Source organism: Hyaena hyaena, unplaced genomic scaffold (genome assembly GCF_003009895.1).
Source record: "Hyaena hyaena isolate Hyena2069 unplaced genomic scaffold, ASM300989v1 scaffold_9, whole genome shotgun sequence".
NCBI classification, from domain to species: Eukaryota; Metazoa; Chordata; class Mammalia; order Carnivora; family Hyaenidae; genus Hyaena; species Hyaena hyaena.
In genome coordinates, this window is record NW_024080641.1 from 1,622,458 (window position 1) to 1,644,932 (window position 22,475).

General features: G+C 54.5%; 2 protein-coding genes across 10 annotated transcripts; one reads left to right on the forward strand and one right to left on the reverse strand.

Annotated features, from left to right (window-relative positions):
* The first annotated feature begins 20 nt into the window (after positions 1-20).
* On the forward strand, positions 21-16,662 carry TEAD2 (TEA domain transcription factor 2). Of its 3 annotated transcripts, none has more exons than XM_039246853.1 (13): positions 21-43; positions 1,707-1,944; positions 2,326-2,390; positions 2,807-2,869; positions 4,048-4,059; positions 4,287-4,394; positions 4,504-4,562; positions 8,050-8,114; positions 9,366-9,514; positions 12,706-12,879; positions 14,494-14,655; positions 15,299-15,451; positions 15,881-16,662. In XM_039246853.1, the coding sequence occupies exons 2-13, from the start codon at positions 1,713-1,715 to the stop codon at positions 15,992-15,994; spliced, it is 1,356 nt and encodes a 451-aa protein (XP_039102784.1). In that variant the 5' UTR covers positions 21-43; positions 1,707-1,712; the 3' UTR covers positions 15,995-16,662. The 3 variants fall into 3 exon arrangements, with proteins under 3 accessions (XP_039102784.1, XP_039102801.1, XP_039102791.1); XM_039246860.1 differs by having other exon boundaries at positions 24-83; XM_039246870.1 differs by lacking the exon at positions 4,048-4,059.
* CD37 (CD37 molecule) lies at positions 16,652-22,267 on the reverse strand. Of its 7 annotated transcripts, none has more exons than XM_039246900.1 (10): positions 21,768-21,944; positions 21,458-21,526; positions 21,276-21,348; positions 20,263-20,387; positions 20,078-20,152; positions 19,417-19,521; positions 18,508-18,744; positions 18,045-18,128; positions 16,968-17,035; positions 16,652-16,861 (listed from the first exon to the last, which is right to left on the reverse strand). In XM_039246900.1, the coding sequence occupies exons 1-10, from the start codon at positions 21,828-21,830 to the stop codon at positions 16,855-16,857; spliced, it is 906 nt and encodes a 301-aa protein (XP_039102831.1). In that variant the 5' UTR covers positions 21,831-21,944; the 3' UTR covers positions 16,652-16,854. The 7 variants fall into 7 exon arrangements, 5 of the variants coding, with proteins under 5 accessions (XP_039102831.1, XP_039102828.1, XP_039102827.1 ...); XR_005530913.1 differs by lacking the exon at positions 16,652-16,861 and adding an exon at positions 17,762-17,955 and having other exon boundaries at positions 16,953-17,035; positions 21,768-21,946; XR_005530914.1 differs by lacking the exons at positions 16,652-16,861; positions 16,968-17,035 and adding exons at positions 17,672-17,761; positions 17,869-17,955 and having other exon boundaries at positions 21,768-21,946.
* Positions 22,268-22,475: the final 208 nt, after the last annotated feature.

Genomic DNA, 22,475 nt, shown 5'->3' on the forward strand with positions numbered 1-22,475 from the left:
CAGCGCCCCGCCCGCCCGCGGCTCCCCAGCCCCAGGCCGGGAGGTAGGAAGGCTCCGGCGGGAGTCGGGGATCCAGCTTTGGGGTGTGTGAGTTGGGGTGGGAAGCTACGCGTTATGAGCTGAGGTGCTTGTGGGACCGTCTCAGAATTGCTTGCCGCCCTCTTTTTGCCCGGGGGCCCGAGTTTGCGCGTGTGACCGAATCTTAGTGAGGTGTTGGAACTTTCGCCGGAGTTGGGGTGTCTGTTGAAGGGTCTGAGTCTGGGATTGCGCGCTCGGGAGTGAGTGAGGGCCGGGGGCTTTGGCGGGTGTGTCGGGGTGTGTGTGTGTGTGTGTGTGTGTGACTGCGGCGATGTGGGATTGAAGTGAGAAAGGACCCTGTGCGTGTTTCTGACCGAACTGGCTTCTGTGTGTCATTTGTGGGCTCCCGGTCCTCCTAATGGAGAAAGGAGGCCCGCGGGGTGGCATAGGGCGGGCTCAGTGCTTTCCGGATCTTCAGTCTTGCCTCTTCCGAAGTTTAGGGCCTGGGGCGGGAAATTAGTGGGGACCTTTCTTACCCGGCTCCTCCGTCCCTTTGTCTGGCCACATGGGGGAGAGCTGGGCTGGGATTTTGGCCTACGGGGGTCCTGAACGCCTCAGCGCCACTGGGCTCGGCCTGGGGTCTTTGTCTCGGCCTGGGCTCCGGGGTCCGAGGGAGGAGGGGGATGGGAACCTGGACTCTGGGGTCCTGGGAAAACTGTGGAAGACGTGGAGCCGCCTGGGAGGCGGGATCTGACTGTATTGGAAAAAGTTTTTCCCTGTTCCCGGCCTCCGGAAAGTCACTGGGAACTTGAGTTGGATCCAAGCCCAAGGCGCAGGGGGAGGGGAGGGAAGGGGCGGGGCCGGGGGCCAGAGGGGAGGCTCCCTCGCCGGCCAGCCCCTCCCCTGATGGGGGTTGTGGGAAACTGGGGGAGGGGACGCCGGGGCCCTTTGTTCTGGCTCTCCTGATGGCAGGGCGCCCCTGCCCCCCAGTTTGGGGTTCTGTGGGTCTTTCCTGGTCTCGGCTTGAGTCTCTGCCCTGAGTCTCTGTCCCGCCTCTCTCTGGGTCTCTGTCCCCTTCTCTGGGTCTGTCTCTCTCTTTCTCTGGGAGTCTATCTGCCCTCTCTCTGGGTGTCTGTCCCCTTTCCCCCCAACACAGAATCTCTGTTTCCTCCTCTCTGGGACTCTATCTAGTGCTCTCTGGGTCTCTGTCCCTCTCAATGGATCTCTGTCCCCCTCTCTGGACATCCCCCCCCATCTTACTAGGGCCTAGGCCCCTCCTTCTTTTCTAGCAGCTGCTGTTCACATCCTAGCACCTGTTCTGGGGAGGGGACTGAGAAGATCTCATCCACACCCCTGTTCCCTGCAACTAGACCCTGACGCCTGTCTTCTTTAAACCAGTAATCCCCACCCAAAGGTTCGGCCCTCATGGGCCCTAGGCATTACTCTGGGGTCTTCAAGACTTTGCCACGACCCAGGCTCCCCTGGAAACACAGAGGACACCCTCACCCTCTCCCTGAGCTTCCCCAGAAATCCACTCCCTTCCCCAGGACCTAGGGGTCCCGGCCCCCAGCTACCTGCTTCTGTCAGACCCAGAAATCCAGGCCGGGCAATCTGAGCTCCCAGCCGTCCCAGCCCTCAAAGCTCTCTGGGGTGATTGGGGAACCTTGCTGAGCTCTGTGTTCCTCCAGGCCCAGATGGGGGAACCCCGGGCTGGGGCCCCCCTGGACGATGGCAGTGGCTGGACAGGAAGTGAGGAAGGAAGTGAGGAGGGCACCGGCGGCAGCGAGGGGGCTGGGGGAGATGGGGGCCCGGACGCAGAAGGCGTGTGGAGTCCAGACATCGAGCAGAGCTTCCAGGAGGCCCTGGCAATCTATCCACCGTGTGGCCGGCGGAAAATCATCCTGTCCGATGAAGGCAAGATGTACGGTAAGTCCGCCCCTCTCTTTTGTCCTTGTCCCCTACTGATTGATACAAATAATGACCAACGTTTCTGGAGCCTTAAATGGCGTTAAGGTCCAGGCACGCTGTATCCTCACAGGGACTCAGGTAGGAGCCAGCATCACCGTTTGCACAGAGGAGGAAACTGAGGCACAGAAAGGTTCAGTGATTTGCCTAAGGTCACAGAACCAGTAGGTGGTGACGCTGGGATTTGAGCCCAGGCGGTCTGGCTCCAAAGCCCGTGGTGGTAGCTCCTCTTTGCACATCGCCGTCCCAGCGGGCACACATTGCTTCTCTCTCCGTCCCTGGTGTCCCGTTTGTTGGGAAGTCCTGCGAAAGTCTAACGCTGTTCCATCGTTGACTCTTCAGGTCGGAATGAGCTGATCGCCCGCTACATCAAGCTGAGAACGGGGAAGACCCGAACCCGCAAACAGGTCTCAGGGCTGACTTGTGGGCTTCTCTCCGGGGCAGGCGCTTGTCTTCCTGGGGCCATCTTACTATGGGTGGGCTCAGGTTCAAGGAGGATCTGGTTCGTGTGCTTTTGTCCGTCTTGATGGGAACCTCTGTTAGTTTGCTGAACGGTGCCTAGTGTATTAGAGGCGGAGCTAAACCAAAAGAGCCAAAGACCCGGATTTGCTGGGTCTGGGGAAGATCAGTAGCGTCAATGAGAAGAGACTAGCCTCTGTGGACATATCTGTGTTAGCAGGCGCCTGAGACAGCTGCCATGTTCTGTGTGCTTGTCACCTTTCATGTTCTGGTAGCTCAGGGGGCACCTGGAGGGTGGGAAGGGAGAGGGGATCAAGGCGCAAGTGGCTGTGGCCTGAATCTTCTTCTTTGTCACTCCCCGCAGGTCTCTAGCCACATCCAGGTTCTGGCTCGAAGGAAATCAAGAGAAATCCAGTCCAAGCTCAAGGTATAGACTGAGGCAGACACCCAGAGCGAAGGGGACACAGACCCTGAGAGAGGGGGACAGAGACCCAGAGAGAGAAAGAGAGAGGGAGAGAGGTTCAGAGAGAGGGAGATAGAGACCCAGAGAGAGGGAGACGGAGACCCAGAGAGAGAGGTCAACAGAAATCCAGAGAAAGGGGGACAGAGAGACCCAGAGTGGGGGTAACAGAGAACCAGAGATGGGGACAGAGTCACACAGAGAGGTAGACAGACTGAGGAGGGAGAGATCCAGGGTGAGGGGTTTGTGGCCCAGCAAGGGGGGTGGATAGAGGCCCTGGGTGGGGAAGAGATTCGTAGAGAGAGGGGGACAGAGATTTAGCCCAAGGCAGGCAAGAAGAATAGGGTGTCAGCCCTCTGCTCTGGCTACTGCTGTCTTTCCCTCCCTCTCCTCTCCTCCTGATGCCCCCCCACCCCGGACCTTCCCCTCTTGTGCTATGAGAACCTCCTCTTCATCTTTTTCTGGTTCGTCTTTCCATTCTTTGGTCCCCGGCTCGCTCCCTGTTGTTTGCGTGTCCAGAAATCTTCATTTTGTTTGGAGATATTCACATCCCTTTTCTTCGTCCTCTGGATTTCCGGTTCCCTCTTGGCCTGAGACCCTCATTTTCTCCTCTGGGTGTGAGGTGTATTTTTTTTTTTGTTTTGTTTTTTGGGGGGTTTTTTGGCCTCTTCCTTTTGTTTTGGGGACCATCACTTCCTTTTCCTTTTTTGTACCCAGAAGCCTTCCTCTCCTGTCTTTCCAGCTCTAAAAAAATCTTTACTTCTGGTCTTTTCTGGACCTCGCTGTCCTGTCTCTGTCTGTCCAAGCTTGGGAATGTTCACTGCCTATTCCCTCTGGGTCTGAAATTCTCATTTCCTGTTTCCTGCATATCCGGAAACCTTGACTTCCGGTTCTTTCTTGACCTAGAAACCCTCATGCTGTATACAGTCTTAACATTCCGCGTATAGGAGCCCCTCTTCCCCCTCAAGGCCTGGCCCTCTCTCCTTCCTGTTCACATTCATCCTTGCTCCCCCTTCCTCCCATTTTTCAGCTCAGGGTGGTGGAGCTGTAGGGATTGAGAGGGCAGGAAGGTGAGAACTCAGGCCTCACTTCCTAAGTTATGTTTTCTTTCCTCCTTTGGCACCCTCCCCCACCCCCACGGGCAGGCCTTGAATGTGGTAAGTGCCCCTGCCCGTCCAACCCCTCTGCTCCTTTACCCCAGGCATTCCTGAGGGGGCCAGGAGGGGCAGAGGGCTGTAGGAAGAAGGATTTGTGCCCTCCCCTAATCCTTTGCCTTGACTCCCCAACTCTGCCTCTCCCTTGCTTGCCTTCCCCTGGCATTGACCTGCCCCTGGTGTGTTGACTGGGACTCCCCATTAACGTGGACCTCCAACTTCTCCTCCAGGACCAGGTTTCCAAGGATAAGGCTTTCCAGACAATGGCCACCATGTCCTCAGCCCAGCTCATCTCAGCACCTTCCCTGCAGGCCAAGCTGGGTCCTGCTGGTCCTCAGGTGGCTTAGGGATTGTGGGGTTCAGAACTGGAGGGGTCGGGCTGCGGTTTCAACAGGGAACTGACTGACTGACCGACTGACTGACACCCTTCTTTTGTCTCTTTTCCAGGCCTCTGAGCTTTTCCAGTTTTGGTCAGGGGGCTCTGGGTCCCCCTGGAATGTTCCAGAGTGAGTACTTTCTGTCCTCGTTCAGTACCCCCGGCCCCATTTCCTCGACAAAGACCTTTCTTCCCCCACCTTCCAGCTCCCAACTCCCTTGTGAGCACAGGTTCGGCTAGCTATCTGGATTTGAATCCCAAAGAGGAGGCTGTGAGATGGAGAACAGGATGAGGCCTGATCCGGGACAGAGAGGGTCAGGAGGGGGGGGGGCGGGGCTGGGGCCTCACGGGCTGGGAAGGGAGGTCTGGCTGGTGACTGGGGCTGGTGGCACAGTCCGGAGATGTGTGACCTGGAAGACAAGCATGTTTGGGAAAGGAAGGAGCTCAGTGTGGGACTGGATGAATGTGCGGGGATAATGGCATCCCAGTGAGATTGCCTGGGCCCCAGAGGCTCACGGGTAGGCTTGTTCTCATCCCCTAGAGGTGTTCTTGGACCTGAGGGGGAGAGCAGGGGTTTTCTCTGAGTCAAAAGGAAGAAAATGGGCCCCAGAGGTACATAGGAATGTCCATTTTAGCTCCGAGAGAGCCCTGAGGGTGACGGAATGTGTTTCTAGCCTAGAAGAATAGAAACAGGCCCCAGAGACTCATGGGAAGTGTAGTTTTCAGCCCAGAGAGGAGCCAGCGGATCCAGGCTGGGGATTGTGGGGCATTGTGGCCGCAGGACAGTGACGAGTGGTGCTGAGGGTGTTGCCAGAGCGAGTGAAGTGACATGCTGTGGCATCCGGGCTCCAGGGAGAGAAGAAAGTTTCCTAGGGAGGTGCCAGGAACCTGGAAAGGATCAGGAGGATCCTGGAGGAACTACAGGTTTGCAGGGGGGGGCTGAGCTGGAAGGAGGGGTGAGTCAGCAAGCACTGCCCTGGGCACTGGGGTCCCACCCTTCGGGGAGCTGATAGTCAAACAGGGGAGACCAGTGTTAACGAACTCATCACCTGCCTAAACGTAGAAGAGTATGTGACGTGGTGCAAAGGACTGCAACAGGTTCTGGGTTGAGGGAGAGTTCTGGGGGTTTCTCTGAGGAGATCACCTTGAAGGCAGAGTAGAACTTAGCCAGATGAAGAAGGGGAGTTGAGAATATTTTAGGCAGTGAAAACGGCATGTGCCAAGGTCCTGAGGTAGGAAAGTGTTGGTGAGTTCCAGGAAATGAGAGAAGGTATGAAGCCACCGGCCACTCAGATGTTTATTGAGCACTTGTTAAGTGCCTGGTACTCTGTTTAGATTGGGACACAGCATTAAACAAGTGAGACAGAATCCTTGCCTGTGTGGAGCAGGGGTGGGGACCGACGATAAACAGTAAACAAATAAGCATTCATACAAAAGGAATAAATGCAGGACGTAAAGCAAGGTGTATGTGCTATATTTAGATGGGGGTCAAGAAGGGCCATTCTGGAGGGGTGGCATGTGGCCATCAGCCCTGATGACAAGAGATGAAGTCAATGGGTAGAAATACTGGAGTTGGGATTTCAGAATTGGGATAATCAGTACTAGGGCAAGGCCCCCGGGAGTCAAGATAAGGTCCCTGGAGTTTGTGTCTTTCTGATTCTGGTCTTTCGGCTTTTTAAATTATTTATTTTTAAATCATTTATTTATTAAATTTTTTTTTAATGTTTATTTTTGAGAGAAAGATGGGATGTGAGCAGGGGAAAGGCAGAGAGAGAGGGAGACACAGAATCTGAAGCAGGCTCCAGACTCTGAGCTGCCAGCACAGAGCCCGACGGTGGGGCTCGAACTCACGAACCGTGAGATCATGACCTGAGCTGAAGTCAGATGCTCAACTGGCTGAGCCACCCAGGCACTCCTTAACTCTTTTTTAATTTAAACATTTTTATTTTTTAAGTGTTTATTTGTTTATTTTTGAGAGAGAGAGTGTGTGTGTGGGTGAGAGTGAGTGGGGGAGGGGCAGAGAGAGGGAGAGAGAGAATCTTAAGCTGTCAGCAGGGAGCCTGATGCGGGGTTCAATCTCACGACTGTGAGATTACAATCTGAGCTGAAATCAAGAGTCAGACACTTTACTGACTGAGCCCCTATTTTAATTTCTTTTTAAGATTTTAATTCTAAGTGATCTCTGTACCCAAAGTGGGGCTCGAACCCACAACCCCAAGATCAAGAATTGCATGCTCGGGGTGCCTGGGTGGCTCAGTCAGTTAAGCATCTGACTTTGGCTCAGGTCATGATCTCGCGATTGGTGAGTTCTAGCCCCGCATCGGGCTCCGTGCTGACAGCTCGGAGCCTGGAGCCTGGAGCCTGGAACCTGCTTCGGATTCTGTGTCTCCGCTTGTGCTGTCTCTCTCTCTTTCTCAAGATAAAAAACATTAAAAAAAAAAAAAGAATCGTATGCTTAACCGACTGAGCTGGCCAGGTGCTGCTGGTCTTTTGACTTTTTTTTTTTTTTTTTTAATGTTTTATTATTTCTGAGAGAGAGAGAGAGACAGCATGAGCAGGGGAGGGTCAGAGAGAGAGGGAGACGCAGAGTCTGAAGCAGGCTCCAGGCTCTGAGCTGTTGGCACAGAGCCCAACGCGGGGCTCGAATTTGTGAACGGTGAGAGCATGAGCTGAGCCAAAGTCGGATGCTTAACCGACTGAGCCACCCAGGCGCCCCAAGTTAATTAAAGTTAAATTAAGTGAAAAAGTCAGTCCCTCAGGCCTGTAGCCACATTCGTGCTTCGTAGTCATGGGTCATGTGCTCAGTGGGATCATGGGGCCAGGGGCTACTGTACTGGACAGAGCAGATGTAGAACATGCCTGTCACTGCGGAAAGTTCTATCAGACAGCACTCCTTTAGATTTTGTGGTGCTGCTTCCTCACCCCAAACTTTGGCCTAATGTCCTATCTCCTGACCATTGGTCATTTCTCCTATCCTCCTGACCCTTCATCATTCTCTTTCTCCAGATTTCCTATTTCTCTGTGTTTATTTTTGAGAGAGAGAGAGCACGCGAGCATGGAAGGGGGCAGAGAGAGAGGGAGACACAGAATCCGAAGCAGACTCCAGGCTCTTATAGGCTGTGAAGATTCAGTGAACTCTTTTTGTTTGTTTATTCTTTGTTAATGTTTTATTTATTTCTGAGAGAGGGTGAGCAGGGGAGGGTCAGAGAGAGAGGGAGACACAGAATCCGAAGCAGACTCCAGGCTCTTATAGGCTGTGAAGATTCAGTGAACTCTTTTTGTTTGTTTATTCTTTGTTAATGTTTTATTTATTTCTGAGAGAGGGTGAGCAGGGGAGGGTCAGAGAGAGAGGGAGATACAGAATCTGAAACAGGCTCCAGGCTCTGAGCTGCCAGCACAGAGCCCGACGCGGGGCTTGAACCTACGAACCGTGAAATCATGACCTGAGCCGAAGTCGGGATACTGAACTGACCGAGCGCCTGGGTGCCCTGATTCAGTGACCTCTTGCACATAACATGCTAGCATAGGGTCTGGCTTTTGGTGCCCTCTGGTGAACATTAGCCTGTAGAGTGACCGTCTGTCTCCCTCGCTGACCCCCAGCTTCCTCTCTCCCTCAGTGTGAAGCCATTCTCACAGACCCCGTTCTCCTTGTCGCTGACCCCCCCAGCTACTGACCTCCCAGGTAAGAGGCTGCTCTCCACCTTCCCTGTCTCCCCTCTCTCCTCCATCCCAACTGCCTTTCCTTCCCCTTCCATGAATCAGGAAACACATTTCTTTTTTTTTTTTTTTTTTTTTATTTTTATTTATTTCTAGGAGAGAGAGAGACAGCATGAGCAGGGGAGGGTCAGAGAGAGAGGGAGTCACAGACTGAAACAGGCTCCAGGCTCTGAGCTGGCAGTCAGCACAGAGCCCGACGCGGGGCTCGAACCCACGAACCGCGAGATCATGACCTAAGCGAAAGTCGGACGCTTAACCGACTAAGCCACCCAGGCGCCCAGGAGGAAACACATTTCTATATACGTCCAGATCTGAGGAAAGATGAGTGATAGAATTTGCAGTGGTTAAGGTCATGGCCTCCGAATCTGGACACACTGGGTGTGTGTTCTACCACTTGCTAACCTAAAGGACACTGAGGAGGTGTATTAGTCAAAGATTCTTCCAGCTGCAAATGGCAGACACTCCCATCAAGCTCGATGACAAAAAAAATAAGGAATTTGTTGGCTTAGGTAACTGATAGCTCAGGAGTTATGGCTTCAGGCATGGCTGGATCCAGGGGCTCAAATGGTAGTGTCAGACTTGCTTGGTTCTGCTTTCCCCTGTGGTGTGTGGTGGCTTCATTCCCAGGCAGGCTCTGCCCACCTGGCAAGAAAGATGGCTTCCGGAAGTCCATGCTGCCATGGTCCTAACAACTCACACCGGTGAAAGAGAACGAACGCTCAGGTTCCACAGATTCATCAGTTCGAAATGTTTTTGGCTGCAAGTAACAGAATGCCCAAGTTATAGTGCCTTAAGTAATAAAGGCTTTAATGATTTCACATAACAACAAGTTTGGAGGTGGGGTGCTTACCAATATCAGGCCTGGCATCTCTGTCGGCCCCTGGGCCTCTTATTGTCCCAAGATGGCTGTTTTGATTCCAGACATCGTGTCTCAAGCAGGACTTGACCAGGGCCAAAAGCTTTCTCCTCCCAAAGTTCTGTCTTTTTCATTCAGGAAGAAACTCCTTCTCAGAAGCCCCTCAGCAGATTTCCCCTAACGTCTCATTGGCCAGGACTGTGTCACATGGCCATCTCTAGTTGCAAGGGAGGCTGGGAAAGTGAGTATGTAGCTTTTTTAGCTTCTAAGCGGAGGCAGGCAAGAGAGAAGAATGCTTGATATACTTAATCGTATTAGCAATTTTTATTGTTTTCTCTCTCTCTCTCTCTCTCTCTCTAGGGTACGAGCCCCCCCAAGCCCTCTCACCCCCTGCCCTGCCCCCGCCTGCCCCGTCACCCCCAGCCTGGCAGGCTCGGGCCCTGGGCACTGCCCGATTGCAGCTGGTGGAGTTCTCAGCCTTTGTGGAACCGCCAGATGCAGTGGACTCTGTGAGTGCAATTTTAGAATAGTCCCTGGCGGTGGGGTGGGGGGATGGGGGGGTTGGAATGTAGAGGATTATAGGAAGGGAAAGCATAAAGCAGTTCTCAAACTTCAGCAGGGATGAGAATAACATGGAGGGCTCACTGAGACATTGCTGGGCTCCACGTTCAAATTTGGATGCAGTAGGGTCTGGTGTGCGGCTTGAGAATTTGCATTTCTAACACTCATCTGGTCTGGAGACCACACTTTGAGAACTACTAGCAAGGAGGAACTGGATGGTCACGGGTCATGGTTAGGTTGGTCAGACAAACTCCCCAGGCCATTGCGTGTTCGCTCAGCAAACATTTTTGAGTGCCTACTGTGTGCCAGGCTTTGTGGTGGATGGATACTGGGAAGCTGGAAAGGCAGATCTTGTTTCTAGGCTTGAGCTTTTCCTGGCCTAGGATGGAGACAGATGCCATAGTAGTCAAAGTGGGATGACTGGTAGAAGAAATAACCCGAAACCCTCAGGAAATGAACATCCTATAAGTTTCTCTCTCCTGTGATATTTCCACGTAGGTGTTCAGTAGGAGGCTTCCACACAGTGAGTCCGGGAATTCCAGGCTCCTTCCATTTTGTGGTTCTGACATTTTCTAGGGCTTCAGAATCCACTGCTGGATTCCTTGCATCTGGCCAGCAGATGGTGGAAGGGAGAGACTCAAGAATTGTGCAGGAGGTTTTATGGATCTGGCTTGGAAGTGGCAACGATCAGGTTCTGCTCACCTCCCATTGGCCAGAATTTAATCATGTGACCACACCTAGTTGCAAAGGAGTCTGGGAAGTGTAGTTTTGCTGTGTGAAAAGGAACAGGGGTTTGAGAACACATAGCAGTCTCTGCCACAGCCAAATAAACACCAAATGCTGTGAATGGTGGTCCTGTAAAACCCAAGTTAGATCAGGCTGAAACTCTCCCATCTCACTAGGAGCCAAGGCTAAAGTCCTCTCAGTTGCCCACAAGGCTGTGTACAATCTGACCCCTATTCCTGCTCTGTCCTCACCTCCTGCCCTCATACCCTTGCCCAATCTGCTTTGGTCACACTGGCCTCCATGATCTTTCAAAAATACATCAGGCCCGCCCCTGCCTCAGGACCTTTGTACCTGCTATTCTTGCCACCTGGAATATGGCATATCTGGACTATTTTTTCCTCAGATGGTCCCACATTCTCCCTCCATTCATTCAAGCTTTTGCTTGTCTTCTCACATTGGCTTTCCCAGACCACTTTATGGAAAATACCAGCTACCATCACTCTTGACCCCCTTACTGTGCTTTTTGGGAACGTTTTTCATAGAAGTTATCACTCTCTGAGATTTATATTATCTGTGGGTTGAGTTTATTTTTCTTTGTTTTTTTTAAACTATTAAAAATTTTTTTTAATTTTTTTTTTTTTCTGAGAGAGAGAGACAGCATGAGCAGGGGAGGGTCAGAGAGAGAGGGAGACACAGAATCCGAAACAGGCTCCAGGCTCTAAGCTAGCTGTCAGCACACAGCCTGATGCAGGGCTTGAACCCATGAACCATGAGATCATGGCCTGAGTTGAAGTTGGATGCTTAACCAACTGAGCCACCCAGGCGCCCCGTATTTTTTTTTTTTTAAATGTTTATTTATTTTTAAGAGAGAGAGAGACAGAGCACAAGGCGGGATACAGAGAGAGAGGGAGACACAGAATCCAAAGCAAGCTCCAGGCTCCAAGCTGTCAGCATAGAGCCTGATGCGGGGCTCAAACTCACAAACCGTGAGATCATAACCTGCGCCGAAGTTGGACGCTTAACTGACTGAGCCACCCAGGTGCCCCTTAAACTATTTTTTAAAAGAGTTTATTTTTAAGTAATCTCTACACCCAACATGAGGCTTGAACTTCTAACCCCAAGAGTCACATGTTCTACTAACTGAGCCAACCAGGGGCCCCTAAAATTTTCTGTCTTTGTCAGCATACTTCATGAGAACTCCATGAGGCCAGAAACTCTGCCTGGTAGCCCTAGAGCCCACACACAGTAGGTCTCTCAGTAGATGTCTGTTGAATAATGACTATGTGCTGGGATGGAGGAGGCTCAAGTGTTTGTGGGTGTACAGAGGAGTCATTCTGCCTGAGAAGTTAGTGAAGGCTTCCTTGAGATGACAACATTTGAGTTAGGCTTTGAGGGTTACGCAGGAGTTTACCACATGCAGAAGTTTACGTTCCAGGAACAGCATAAAGTTTACAGGAAAACAAATAATTGAATATGGCAGGGACTGGTGAAGCTACAGATAGGTGGGCAGGTGCTGGTTCTGAAGGACCTGGCACTGCCAAGCTGAGGGACCCAGACTTTCTTCTGAGGCTGATGGGGAACCATAGAAAAGAGAGGTCCCATCCGATTGATCAAGCGAGGCTTTCAGGAAGAGGTAGATTTGCATGGGCTTGGGCCTTAGAAGATGGAGGGAGGATTTTTCTTGAAAGAGAACATGGGGGAAGGTAGGAGAATTTCAGAATACGGACAATTAGTGATAAGAATGGAGACAGATAGGGGGTCATGATGTGGGCTGTGTGAATTCCATCCATCCATCCATCCATCCATCCAAAAAAATTTTTTTAACCTTTAGGTTTGAGATACAGAGAATGTGAGTGGGGGAGGGAGAGAGAGGGAGGAAGACACAGAATCTGAAACAGGCTCCAGGCTCTGAGCTGGCTGTTAGCACAGAGCCCGATGCGGGGCTCAAACCCATGAACCATGAGATCATGACCTGAGCTGAAGTACGACACTCAACCGACTGAGCCACCTGGGCGCCCCTCCATCTATCCATCTATTGATTCAACATTTCTGAGCACCTATTTATGAGAGCCTCCAGATTGGGGGGGGGGGCTTTATCCTGGGTGCTCTGGGGAGCCACAGAAGGGTTGTGAGCAGGGGAGGGTCCATGGTCAGTTCTGGGTGTCTGTGAGGGATGACCTGGAGAGTAGAGATTGGAGGCTGGGAGGCCAGGGAGGAGGCTGGGGTGAGGCTGGGGAGGACAGGGCAGTGGGGATGGAGAGCAGGGGACAGAGCTTGGAGACTGAAATACTGGGGGGCAGAAGAGAATGGTGACAGTTCTGGGGAGTCAGGCCCAGTGTCTGGGTGGACGGTGTGTGAGGGGCTTGCGCAAGCGAGCTTCTCCCACTCCTCACTCATGGCCGACCCTTCTCAGTACCAGAGGCACCTGTTCGTACACATCAGCCAGCACTGCCCCAGCCCTGGAGCGCCCCCCCTCGAGAGTGTGGACGTCCGGCAGATCTATGACAAATTCCCTGAGAAAAAGGGGGGCCTGCGGGAGCTGTACGACCGTGGGCCCCCTCACGCCTTCTTCCTGGTCAAGTTCTGGGTGAGTTCTGCCACCAAAACAAAAGCACTCACAGAATCACGTGGCTCTGCCTCTAAGGGAGGCAAGCTCCGGCCTTACCGGTCCTTGTGGCTCAGAGTGTCCGCCCCCTTTGTAACAAGGAACACGGAGGAGTTTTACCCCCAGGACAGGAGTGGATAGGACCCGTGCAGGCGTGGGGAGAGGACTTGGACCTCCCCAGGTCCCACTAGACTTTGCCACAACCAGTGGTGCGATGGATGTGGCCTTAAGGATTGGCTTGCAACCTTTCAGCCTTCCCTACGCCCCACCTGACCACATGTGGCCTTGTTGCTAAGGAAGGGCTCCTGTCCCTTAGCAAATAAGAGTTATAGAGTTTGGTCTCTAAAGAGAGGACAGACCCTGTTGTTAGAGAATGGTCTTGAGGAAGTGACTGATGGCCCTGGGAGGGGCTTTGTGAAGGCATTTATTTATTTAACGGTCATTTATTGAGCGCGTACTCTGTGTAGGCTCGATGCCCAGTGCTATGTATATAATCGTGAATAAGAGGCCCATTTGGTTTGGTGTTCCCTACAATGGCTGATGTTATCGGGGCCCAATCGATGTTGTGAATGTTTAGGGGGTGGTAACTCTTGTTAACCAGGGCTGTGGCGTGATCTAGTCTCCTAGAAGGAAGCCTGCCAAGGGCTTGAAGTTCATGGGCTTTGCATGGTTATAAAGTGGCTAGTGTGTACAAGCCCAAGGCGGCTCTGGGGATGTGCTGCCAAGGTCTTAGACCTTGTTAGGACTTGAGACAAGCCTTATCCGGTTCCAGATCTGGAGAACAACCCCTAGGAAATCCAGCGTCTGAAGGCATGCAGGGGTGTGGCTGGGAAGGTGGGGAGTGGCCATTGTCAGGGTGATGGATGGAGCTGGGGCCCGGAGGCCAAGACTAAACCACCTCGGAGAGTGACCTGGTCAAGTTAGCAGCTAAAGTTGGGAAGAGGAAGAGGTGTGTGGTGCCCAAGGGGCTCAGACCACAGGTGTGATGAGGTTTTAGGCTTCGTTGGGCCCTACTTGGCCTAATTAAGGGACTGTCTGCCCACTTAGCCACTGGGGTCATGGAGGGGCCTGACCTCCAAGGATTGGCTGAAAGGGCCTGGGAGAGTGTTCTGGAAAGGAGTCAGGCTTCTCCAGGCCCCTCCAGGCCCCTTTGCCGGGGAGTAGTCCATCGCCTTAGCAACCAGGGTCATCAAGGGCTCTGTGAGGGAGACTCTGGTTGCCAGGGAGGAACTGCCTCTTTAGGGACCGCAGTTTTGGAAGGGGCTGACCTCTTGAGTTGGGGACTCCAAGAGAAGAAAGTTGAATTCCAGGGCTCCTCTGTTGGGCGTGGAGTTATTGGAGAGAGAGGGTCAGGACCGTTTTAAGAAGCCAGACGTCTCCAATACTGATGGAAGTGTGGGTATGTTCCAGAAACAGGCTCATGGAGAAGCAGGGACCTTGAATGCTAAGGAAGACAGGTGGGCAAATGCAGGGCTATGGGGTGGGGGTGGGGGTGGGAACCTGGCCATGGGGCAGAGTTCCCACTCTAGAGGGATCCCCACCATTTACAAGGAGCTTCCTCTCCACCTCACCTGTGCCTCCCTCCCCATCCCCCAGGCGGACCTGAACTGGGGCCCCAGTGGCGAAGAGGTAGGGGCCAGCGGCAGCAGCGGTGGTTTCTATGGAGTGAGCAGTCAGTACGAGAGCCTGGAGCACATGACCCTCACCTGTTCTTCCAAGGTCTGCTCCTTCGGCAAGCAGGTGGTGGAGAAGGTGGAGGTGAGGCCGGAGGGGTAGAATTCTGGGTGGGTGAGCACCCAGCCACCTGGCACTTTGGGGGTGCAATGGCTCATGCACTTGGGTGTCTGTGTGCTGGGGTGGGGTGAGGGAGTGTTCTATCCTCGTTGGGGATTAAATGCATGGGCTGGGAGCTAATACTGAAATCCAGAGTCCCACATAGGGGTTACTTTGAAGGTCCAAAGGTTACATGTGGTACAGAGATTTATAGTCACCCAGATTCCAAAGGTTCTTATGGATATGGAGGAGTTTGCAGGGCAAGGAGCTTCAGGGGTCAAACTTAGGGATTGCTGAGGACTTGAGGGGTCTTGAACTCAGGAGTCATATAGAATCTGGAGACCTAGTGGAGGTGTCTCGGGAGGGTGGGAGGGTTTTTGCTCAAAACAGAGCAGTTTTGAGAGGCTGGGGGGGGGGTGTCCCTGGTTTGCAGGTCCAGTGATCCCAAGTGGGATACCTGAGGGCTCAGGTCCCATCTCTGGTCACCATGGATGGGGCACTGGTGGAATGACCGCAGTGGGGAGTAGGCGTGGCATCGGAGAGGCACAGAGTGGGGCGCAGTTCCTGGGGTGATGCCTGTGTCTCTCAGTCACTGTCCTCCCCACTCTGCGCCCCCATCCCGGTTCAGACGGAGCGCGCCCAGCTGGAGGACGGGAGGTTTGTGTACCGCCTGCTGCGCTCACCCATGTGTGAGTACCTGGTGAATTTCTTGCACAAACTTCGGCAGCTGCCCGAGCGCTATATGATGAACAGTGTCCTGGAGAACTTCACCATCCTCCAGGTGATGCACTGGGGCTGGGCTGGGCCTGGGGCCGGGGCACTGAGGTGGCGGGGAGTGCCCACGACAGACCCTCAGCCTGGGGACCCTGACACAGGGGGATCTCCCCTCACGGGGCAAACTGACCTCCGGAACATCCCGTGGCGTATCCTCAGTTTAAGGGACCCCCTTCATAGGGAACCTAACCTTAGCCCAGGGAACCTGATCCTGTGGGATCCCCTTTAACTCTGATATGAGTCCCCTCACTGCCAACGCTCGAATGTTGAAACTGACAAGTCAGGCATCTCTTCTCCCTACTCCCTAGGGGATATGATATGGTGGGGATCTCTTCCCTGGGTATTCTGTGGTACCCTGGGGAGGGCAAAGTGGTTCTTGATCCTCCCTTCCCCCCTTTTTATTTTCATAAACCCTTTCTCTTGGTCTCCTTGGCAGGTGGTAACAAACAGAGACACCCAGGAGCTGCTGCTCTGCACCGCCTACGTCTTTGAGGTCTCCACCAGCGAGCGGGGGGCCCAGCACCACATTTACCGTCTGGTCAGGGACTAAAAGGGGACCCCAAAAGTGGCTCATGCCCGGAATGCGCTCCTCCCAGGAAGGACCTCCAGTTTTCTTCATGCTTATTTGGGGAGGGGGCACTGATCCCTGTTAGAGGGGACCTTAAAAAGCTGAGTGGCGAGCTGGAAGGTTGGATCCTGATATTGGGACTTCACAGTGGTGTCTGAAGTTCCAGTGGAGTGGAGATCCTCCAGAGCATCAGGGACTGGGGACAGGAGTGAGACAGCCCTGAGGTGTAGCATTGGTTTCTCAGTCTCTAACAGGCACCCTCCCCCAACTTGGTTCTGGATGTTTTGGGGGGGGCCTTGGATATGTTGGTTTGTCCCTCTGTCTTTCAGCACACCCCCACCTCCCTTTCCCAATCTGCCTCTCCTTACCACCCTCACCTGTGACCTTGAGATCAAATATTGAAGGTTAACCCTTTCTGTGCCGGAGCAGAGCCAGGTGGGCCCTGGAAATATTTTTTTTAATATAACAAGAGATATTTATAAGTGGGTATTAGGGTTGTGACTTTTTGTCAGCTGGGCAAGGAGTGGGGTGAGGCTTTTAAATCTCATCCTCCCTTCTAAATAAGACGTGGGCTATGCTGTGTTGCCTCCCCTCACCCGCAAAGTGTGTCGGTTTGTGTTTTGACAGAGGATAAAACTATTTTACCAAAACGCAGGGGATTTATTTGGGGTTTGGGCGAAAAATAATCCTGTGGGAGGTGCGGTAGGCCAACCCATGAGGAAAGGAAACGAGGTATCTTTGGGGGCAGGAAGCTGGTGACCAGAAGCCTCAGGTCCCGCGGGAGAGGTGACAGCAGATGGGCAGGCAGACATCTGGGTCCCCGGGGAAATGAGGTGGAGGACTCAATGGCTGGGGCGAACGGGGATTGAACAAATATTTACACACCACAGGGAAACCTCTGGGACACCTGAAGGGGGCGGGGCGGGGCCTTGAGAGGGGCGGGGCCTAGAGGTACCGAGCAAGCCGGTCGTAGACTTGGTCCATGTTTCTGCACAGGAATATCGAGAGCGTCATGAAGCTGAGCTATAGAGAAAGGAGACCTGGTCAGAGAGGTCCAGGGGATGTTGGCTAGAGGGATGGGGATCGGGGGAATGGGGGTCCCGAGGGAGAAAAAAGGGGTGGGGCCAGGGGATAAAAATAAAGCAAGGCGGGGTGATTAGGGGCGAAGGGAGTAGAAGCGGGGGGCTAGAGGGAGAGCTGGGCCAGGTTGTGAAAGATGGGATCAGGGATGGGAATTTGGGGGCTTGGGTTTAGTTACCAAAGATACGAGGGAGTGGGAAGATGGGAAGAAGGGGAATAGGGTGGGGTAGGGGTACCCGGCTGCGTCTAGCGCAGATTTAGTCTGGGAAGGAGTGAGATCCGGAACTAGCCCAGGCTACTTTATTCCGGAGGCTCATCTGTCTCCCCCTCTCCCTCGACCGCTAGTTCCACCTCGACCTCCACCTCCGCGCTCCCGTTCTCAGGTTGTTCCTCGTCTTGATCCCAAAGCGGCCAGGGCCCCAGGGCCATGGGCAGCTTGCCCTGTGGGCACTTGTCCCCCCAGTTGGGACAGGCATCTGCCATGGCCCAGCCACCCCTCAGACCGCCGCTACGCCCGCTGTTGCTCAGCACACCACAGCGCCCGCCGCCGCCGCCATCAGCACTGGGGCCAAGGCCGGGGCTCGAACCATAGGCGTCCGGCACCTGCAGCTGGCGCTCCCGACGGAGCGCCCTACGCAGTAGCAGCAGGCTCAGCCCCGCCACACTCACCTGCAGGGGAAGGGGAGGGATAGTGCAGCTAAGCAGAGCGCTAGAATGCCAAGGAGGGCCAATGGGAGCTTCCCGAGGGCTGGCGGAAACGCCTACTCCCTGCGTACAGCCAATCAGGGCTCGCAGAGGATAGGTCTTCCTTGCGCCGAGAAGCAGGAGATCCTGGATTGGCTGACGCTCCATCACGCCTGCACCTTTCCCAAAGAAAGGGAGGGCGCGCAATTGGGGCGGAACCATCTAGGGATTGTAGCGCTAATCGCAAATGCGGGCGGGACCAAATTACCTCAAGTAGACCGACGCCCAGACAAATGCCTACTATGGAGATGAGGTTGTTGTGCAACCACTTCTGGAGGCTCCGCGCGCAACCCTAGGGATGTAGGAAAAGGTTAAAGGTAGGGTTCTCTCTGGGATTCGCCCTCAAGCCCGTGCCCACTGTTTTCCTTAGCCCAGCCCTCACCCCTCTTTCAGGCACCACCCCGCGTCCCTAGGTAGTAGGGTTCTCTAGGCTCCACCTCGCCCGGTCCAGCTGCCTTTCAGCCTTGCTTTTTCTTTTAGGCCCCGCCCCACAAGTCACGCCCCTTCTAGGGAGCTCCACCCCTCCTGTTGTACCGCTTTCTCGTGGCCCCGCCCTATTTGCAGACTCCTCCCATGTCCTGCGGCTCCGCCTCCTGGGGAGCACGCCCCTACCACAGCCCTACCCACTCCCCGGCCTCTCCCATTTCTCGCGGGCTCCAAACCCTGCCCACCTCGCTGTAGATATCGCTGTTTGCGGGGACCGCGCAAAGGTCTGCACTGTGGCGGGGCCGCGCCAGTGGTCCGAGCCGGCTGAACTGGGAGAAGGAGAGCTTCTCGAAGATGGCGGAGTCGTTGGTCGCCGATGAATTATAGCAGGAGCAGGGCACGCGGTGCACCTCTGACTCGTTGCTGCTGAGGCTGGGAATACCGAACCAGTCCCGAGGGGAGTTCCAGCCGCAGCAGCGCAGCTAGAAGAGGGACAACAGTCAAAGGGACGTGGACGGGAGGCGTTCAAGAGGAGTTGGGGGTACAGGGGACTGGGTGGTGTGCATGAGGTCATGTTGGGGAGCAAAGGGCCAAGTAGTGGGTGCAGGGTGATGGACCACGCGCGGGCTAGCCTTGGGGACATTAGGAGAACATGGGGTTGGCGGAGACCAATCAGGGGCGACATGGGGCTGTGGGAGGAGCTGCAGAATCACGTTGTGGATGGAAGATTGGGTGGGCGGTGCAATTCAGCTTCAGGTGGGGGACAGGTGGATGGGAGGGCAGGGCCGCGGAAGTGACCAGGGAGCGGAGTATCACGTGGGTCGGGTCCTGTAAGGACCAGAGTCACTAAGCGTTAGGGAGTGGGGTCACGCTAGACCTTGGGGCTGAGGGCGAATTCTTGTTGGGACAAATCGGAGCCTCTCCGGGGTCTGGGAGCTGGGGGAAACCCGACCACTTTGGAGTCTGTCGAGTTACCATCTGAGGGCGGGGCCACGCAGTCGGTGGGGTGGGTGAGTAGGGTTACCCTTAGGGTCCTGGAGCTGGGTGCCCCGGCTTGGTCGGGGCGGAGTCTCCCCGGGACTGGGGACAGAGCCGTCAGAGTCCCAGACCTAGAGGAAAGGACACACCTCTGGGTGGGTGGGGGCCTCACGCACCTGGAACTGCACGTAGTCCCAACTCTCCTCCGCAGCCGACTCCTCCGGGTGCGCGCGGTAGTTTTGGATGGTCTCCATCACGATGTCTTTCACCCTCCGCTCCAGCTAACAGGCTAAGAGTGAGGCTGGATCCCCACATGCTTCCGCACCACCCCCCCCCAATGCCCCGACCCCCTCCAGCCCCTTCTGGGCTTTCTCAGTCCCACGGGGTCCCTGAGCGTCGTAAGTTGGTCTCGATTTCTCACTCAGTGGCTAGCTAGGTAATGTTCCTTAAAAATCTCTGCCTATCGTGTTTTTCTGTTTCTCCTACTCTCTCCCACGATCTCTCATTAGATCTGTCTCTTTCTTGGAGTCTCCGGTTTCTCCGCCTGTTTCTCTCTCTCTCTCTCTTTTTGTATTTCCCTTTGGATCTCTGTCTCTCTTGCTATGTCTGTCTTCCTCCGTTACTGTCACCCTCTTGTTGAATCTTCCTTCAACTCTCATCATCTCTATCTTCCTCTCTGTGTCCCTGTTTTGCTGTCTGCCTCTGCCTGTCACTATTATTTCTCTTTGTCTATGTCAGCCCTTGTCTACCTTTGTTTGCATCTTTTTTCAGCCACCACCTTGTTCCCCGCACTAGCTGGGAGGGGGGGGGAATGAGGGGAGGGAAAGCCAAGCTCACCCGGGTCCGCTGAGTGGAGATGAGGATTCCCAGGGTGATCTGCATGGCAAACAGGAGCAGCAGTATCCCAAAATACTGGGGGGGCGGGGGGCAGCAGAGTGGGGAGGTCAGGCAGAGCCCCTTCCCAGGATGCAGGGGCTGCCAGCGCTCAGTTGGGAGAAGGGGGGTGTGGGGAGAGCACTCACCAGGCCCAGGAGGCAGCGGAGCTCCTTCAGGGCCCCCACACAGCCCAGGAGAGCAAGACCCATGGTGAGAATTCCTGAGATGGCCAGGGCCTTGGACCAGATCTGCAGGGGCATGAAGGACAGGCCTGGGGGAGGTGAGAGGTAGTGACATTGGGCATGGTGCTCACAGCCCCAGGTAGCACCATTCCCCACCCACGCAGCCACTCAACTGGGGAACAATATTGGGAGGGCCTCTTTCTCTGGGTGTCTGTCCCTGCCACATGTTGAGTCTCTGTTCCTCTCCTTCTGGGATTCTATCTTCCCCCTTTTCTGGCATTCTGTCCCTCCTGAGTCACTCACTGTCCCCTCAACCCCCTCTCTAGGTCTCTGATCCCTTCTCTGGATCTCTGTTCCTTTCTCCCTGGTCACAGTCTCTCCCTCTCGCTCTCAGCTGCTCTTTCCTCCTTCAGCAACTCCTCACCCCCAAAAGTTTCAGTCCCCTCACTTTGTGTGTGGCAGTGGATCTGTCACTTAGACTCCCCAAGGGGTAGGGGAGCACTATACCTATTTCCGAGCGCTCTTTTAAGGGACACATGGGAGGCATGCGTTCACTGCAGTCCTCAGTACAGGGCACACGCTTATTAAACATGAGCTATTAGTATTTCAACTATTTCTCCATTATTATTTTCCTACTATCATTGTTAATGTTACATCTGCTCTTCTATTTCCTTGCTGCGTGACATCCAGTAAGTGACGTCCCCTCCCTGAACCTCAAGAGGGGAAGGTTTGTGGGAGGATGTGATAAAGATCTGCACTACATCTAACACATAGGAAGTGCCTGAGAAATGGCTGTTATCATTTTTATTATTATTCGTATGCACAACTCCTTTGCCAGAGAATGGCATTGAGACTAAAAGCAGTGGGCAGGCTGTGAAGCAGAGTCTGGGACAAGGGAGACCCCCGAATGTCACTTAGGGGCAGGCCGGGTCACACTTGGTCCAGGAGGCCCCTCCCGGCAGCCCCCGCCCCCTCACCTACAAAGGACACAAAGCTGGTCTTGTCAATGAGTATCCAGATGCCAAAGCAGAAAATCAGGCTGCCTAAGACCTGGAGAGGGGAGATGAGAATATGGCGGTGGGCAAAGGAGGGGTGGTATCAGGTCAGGTGGCTGCGGCAGGGGCTGGGGCCTGGGCTGGGTAGCCATGTGGCAACTCACGAAGAAGAAGAGGTTGAAAACGAAGAGGAGGTACTTGATGAGGCTGAGGCAGCTGTCCTGCGCCGACATCTTCGCCCAGAGGGGTGGGCAGCCAGGGGGGAGGGACAGAACAGAAGAGGTGTTAGCAGTGGAGGAGCAGGGCAGAAAGACAGAGGCTGTGAGAGAGGGGGAGGGAGAAAGGAAGAACATAGAGAAAGAGGAAGTTCCAGCGGTGAGCCCCACCCCCTCCCGCTACATTGGAGAGGTGGCCTTCATGTCTGTCTCGACCCCTGTGTCCCCTCATCTGCCCCACTCAGACACACGCCAGTACCTGAGGGGCCTTGGGATTTGTGGGCACCAAGGAAACGCTGGGTAGTCCCTCCCAGGTCTCCATGGCTCAGGCTGGGGGACCCCTAGGGACTCCTGATCTACTTGCAGCCACCTACTCTGGCCCCCAGGGCCCCCGGGCAGCCCTGGACAGTAGCCGACCTCACAAACACTCTGACCTCACTGCCTGCTAGGCCATCTCTGCCTCCATCTCTGTCCCGCCTTCCCGGCCCATGGTCTCTTGTCCTCCCTTCTCTGGGTCTCTGTTCCCTGCTCTCTGCATCTCTGTCCTCTCTCTGGGTCTCTGGTATCCCCCCCCCCAACACCCCTCACTCGCATCTACCCTCTCCTTCTGTGGGTTTCTGGCTCCTTCTCTGGGCAAGCCTATCCTTTCTCTGCTTATGCCCCGTCCCCGCACCTTGTCATGGCCCCTCTCTCAGAGTCTGCATCCGGTTCCTGGCAACAAGTGTACACCACGATGTTCCCATATGCTGGGGAAGGGGCTGGGCACCTGGGGGAAGTGAAAGTGCTTCAGTGCCCCACGTGGGAAGGTCCCTGGGAGTGAGGGGGTGGCCTGGCTGTGCCCAAACACCCAGAGAGGAAGCTGGGTCTCAGCAGCACTTCCTGCTTCTGCAGTGGGGCCCCAGCAGGCTGAGGGTGGGGAGGAGCCCGGATTGAATCTGCGACCTTGGCAGTGAGATCCAGGTCTGCA

What these genes read in the sequence shown, in the direction of transcription:
- TEAD2 (XM_039246853.1), top strand. Translation starts at nt 1,713, where the DNA reads ATGGGGGAACCCCGGGCTGGGGCCCCCCTGGACGATGGCAGTGGCTGG. An exon ending in TGGGTCCTGCTGGTCCTCAG is followed by an intron (nt 4,395 to 4,503) that starts GTGGCTTAGGGA and finishes TCTCTTTTCCAG; the next exon opens with GCCTCTGAGCTTTTCCAGTT. An exon ending in CCCAGCTACTGACCTCCCAG is followed by an intron (nt 8,115 to 9,365) that starts GTAAGAGGCTGC and finishes CTCTCTCTCTAG; the next exon opens with GGTACGAGCCCCCCCAAGCC.
- CD37 (XM_039246882.1), bottom strand. Translation starts at nt 21,830, where the DNA reads ATGGAGACCTGGGAGGGACTACCCAGCGTTTCCTTGGTGCCCACAAAT. An exon ending in CAAATCCCAAGGCCCCTCAG is followed by an intron (nt 21,527 to 21,767) that starts GTACTGGCGTGT and finishes CTCTGGGCGAAG; the next exon opens with ATGTCGGCGCAGGACAGCTG. An exon ending in TGGGCGTCGGTCTACTTGAG is followed by an intron (nt 17,762 to 18,044) that starts GTAATTTGGTCC and finishes CTTCCCCTGCAG; the next exon opens with GTGAGTGTGGCGGGGCTGAG.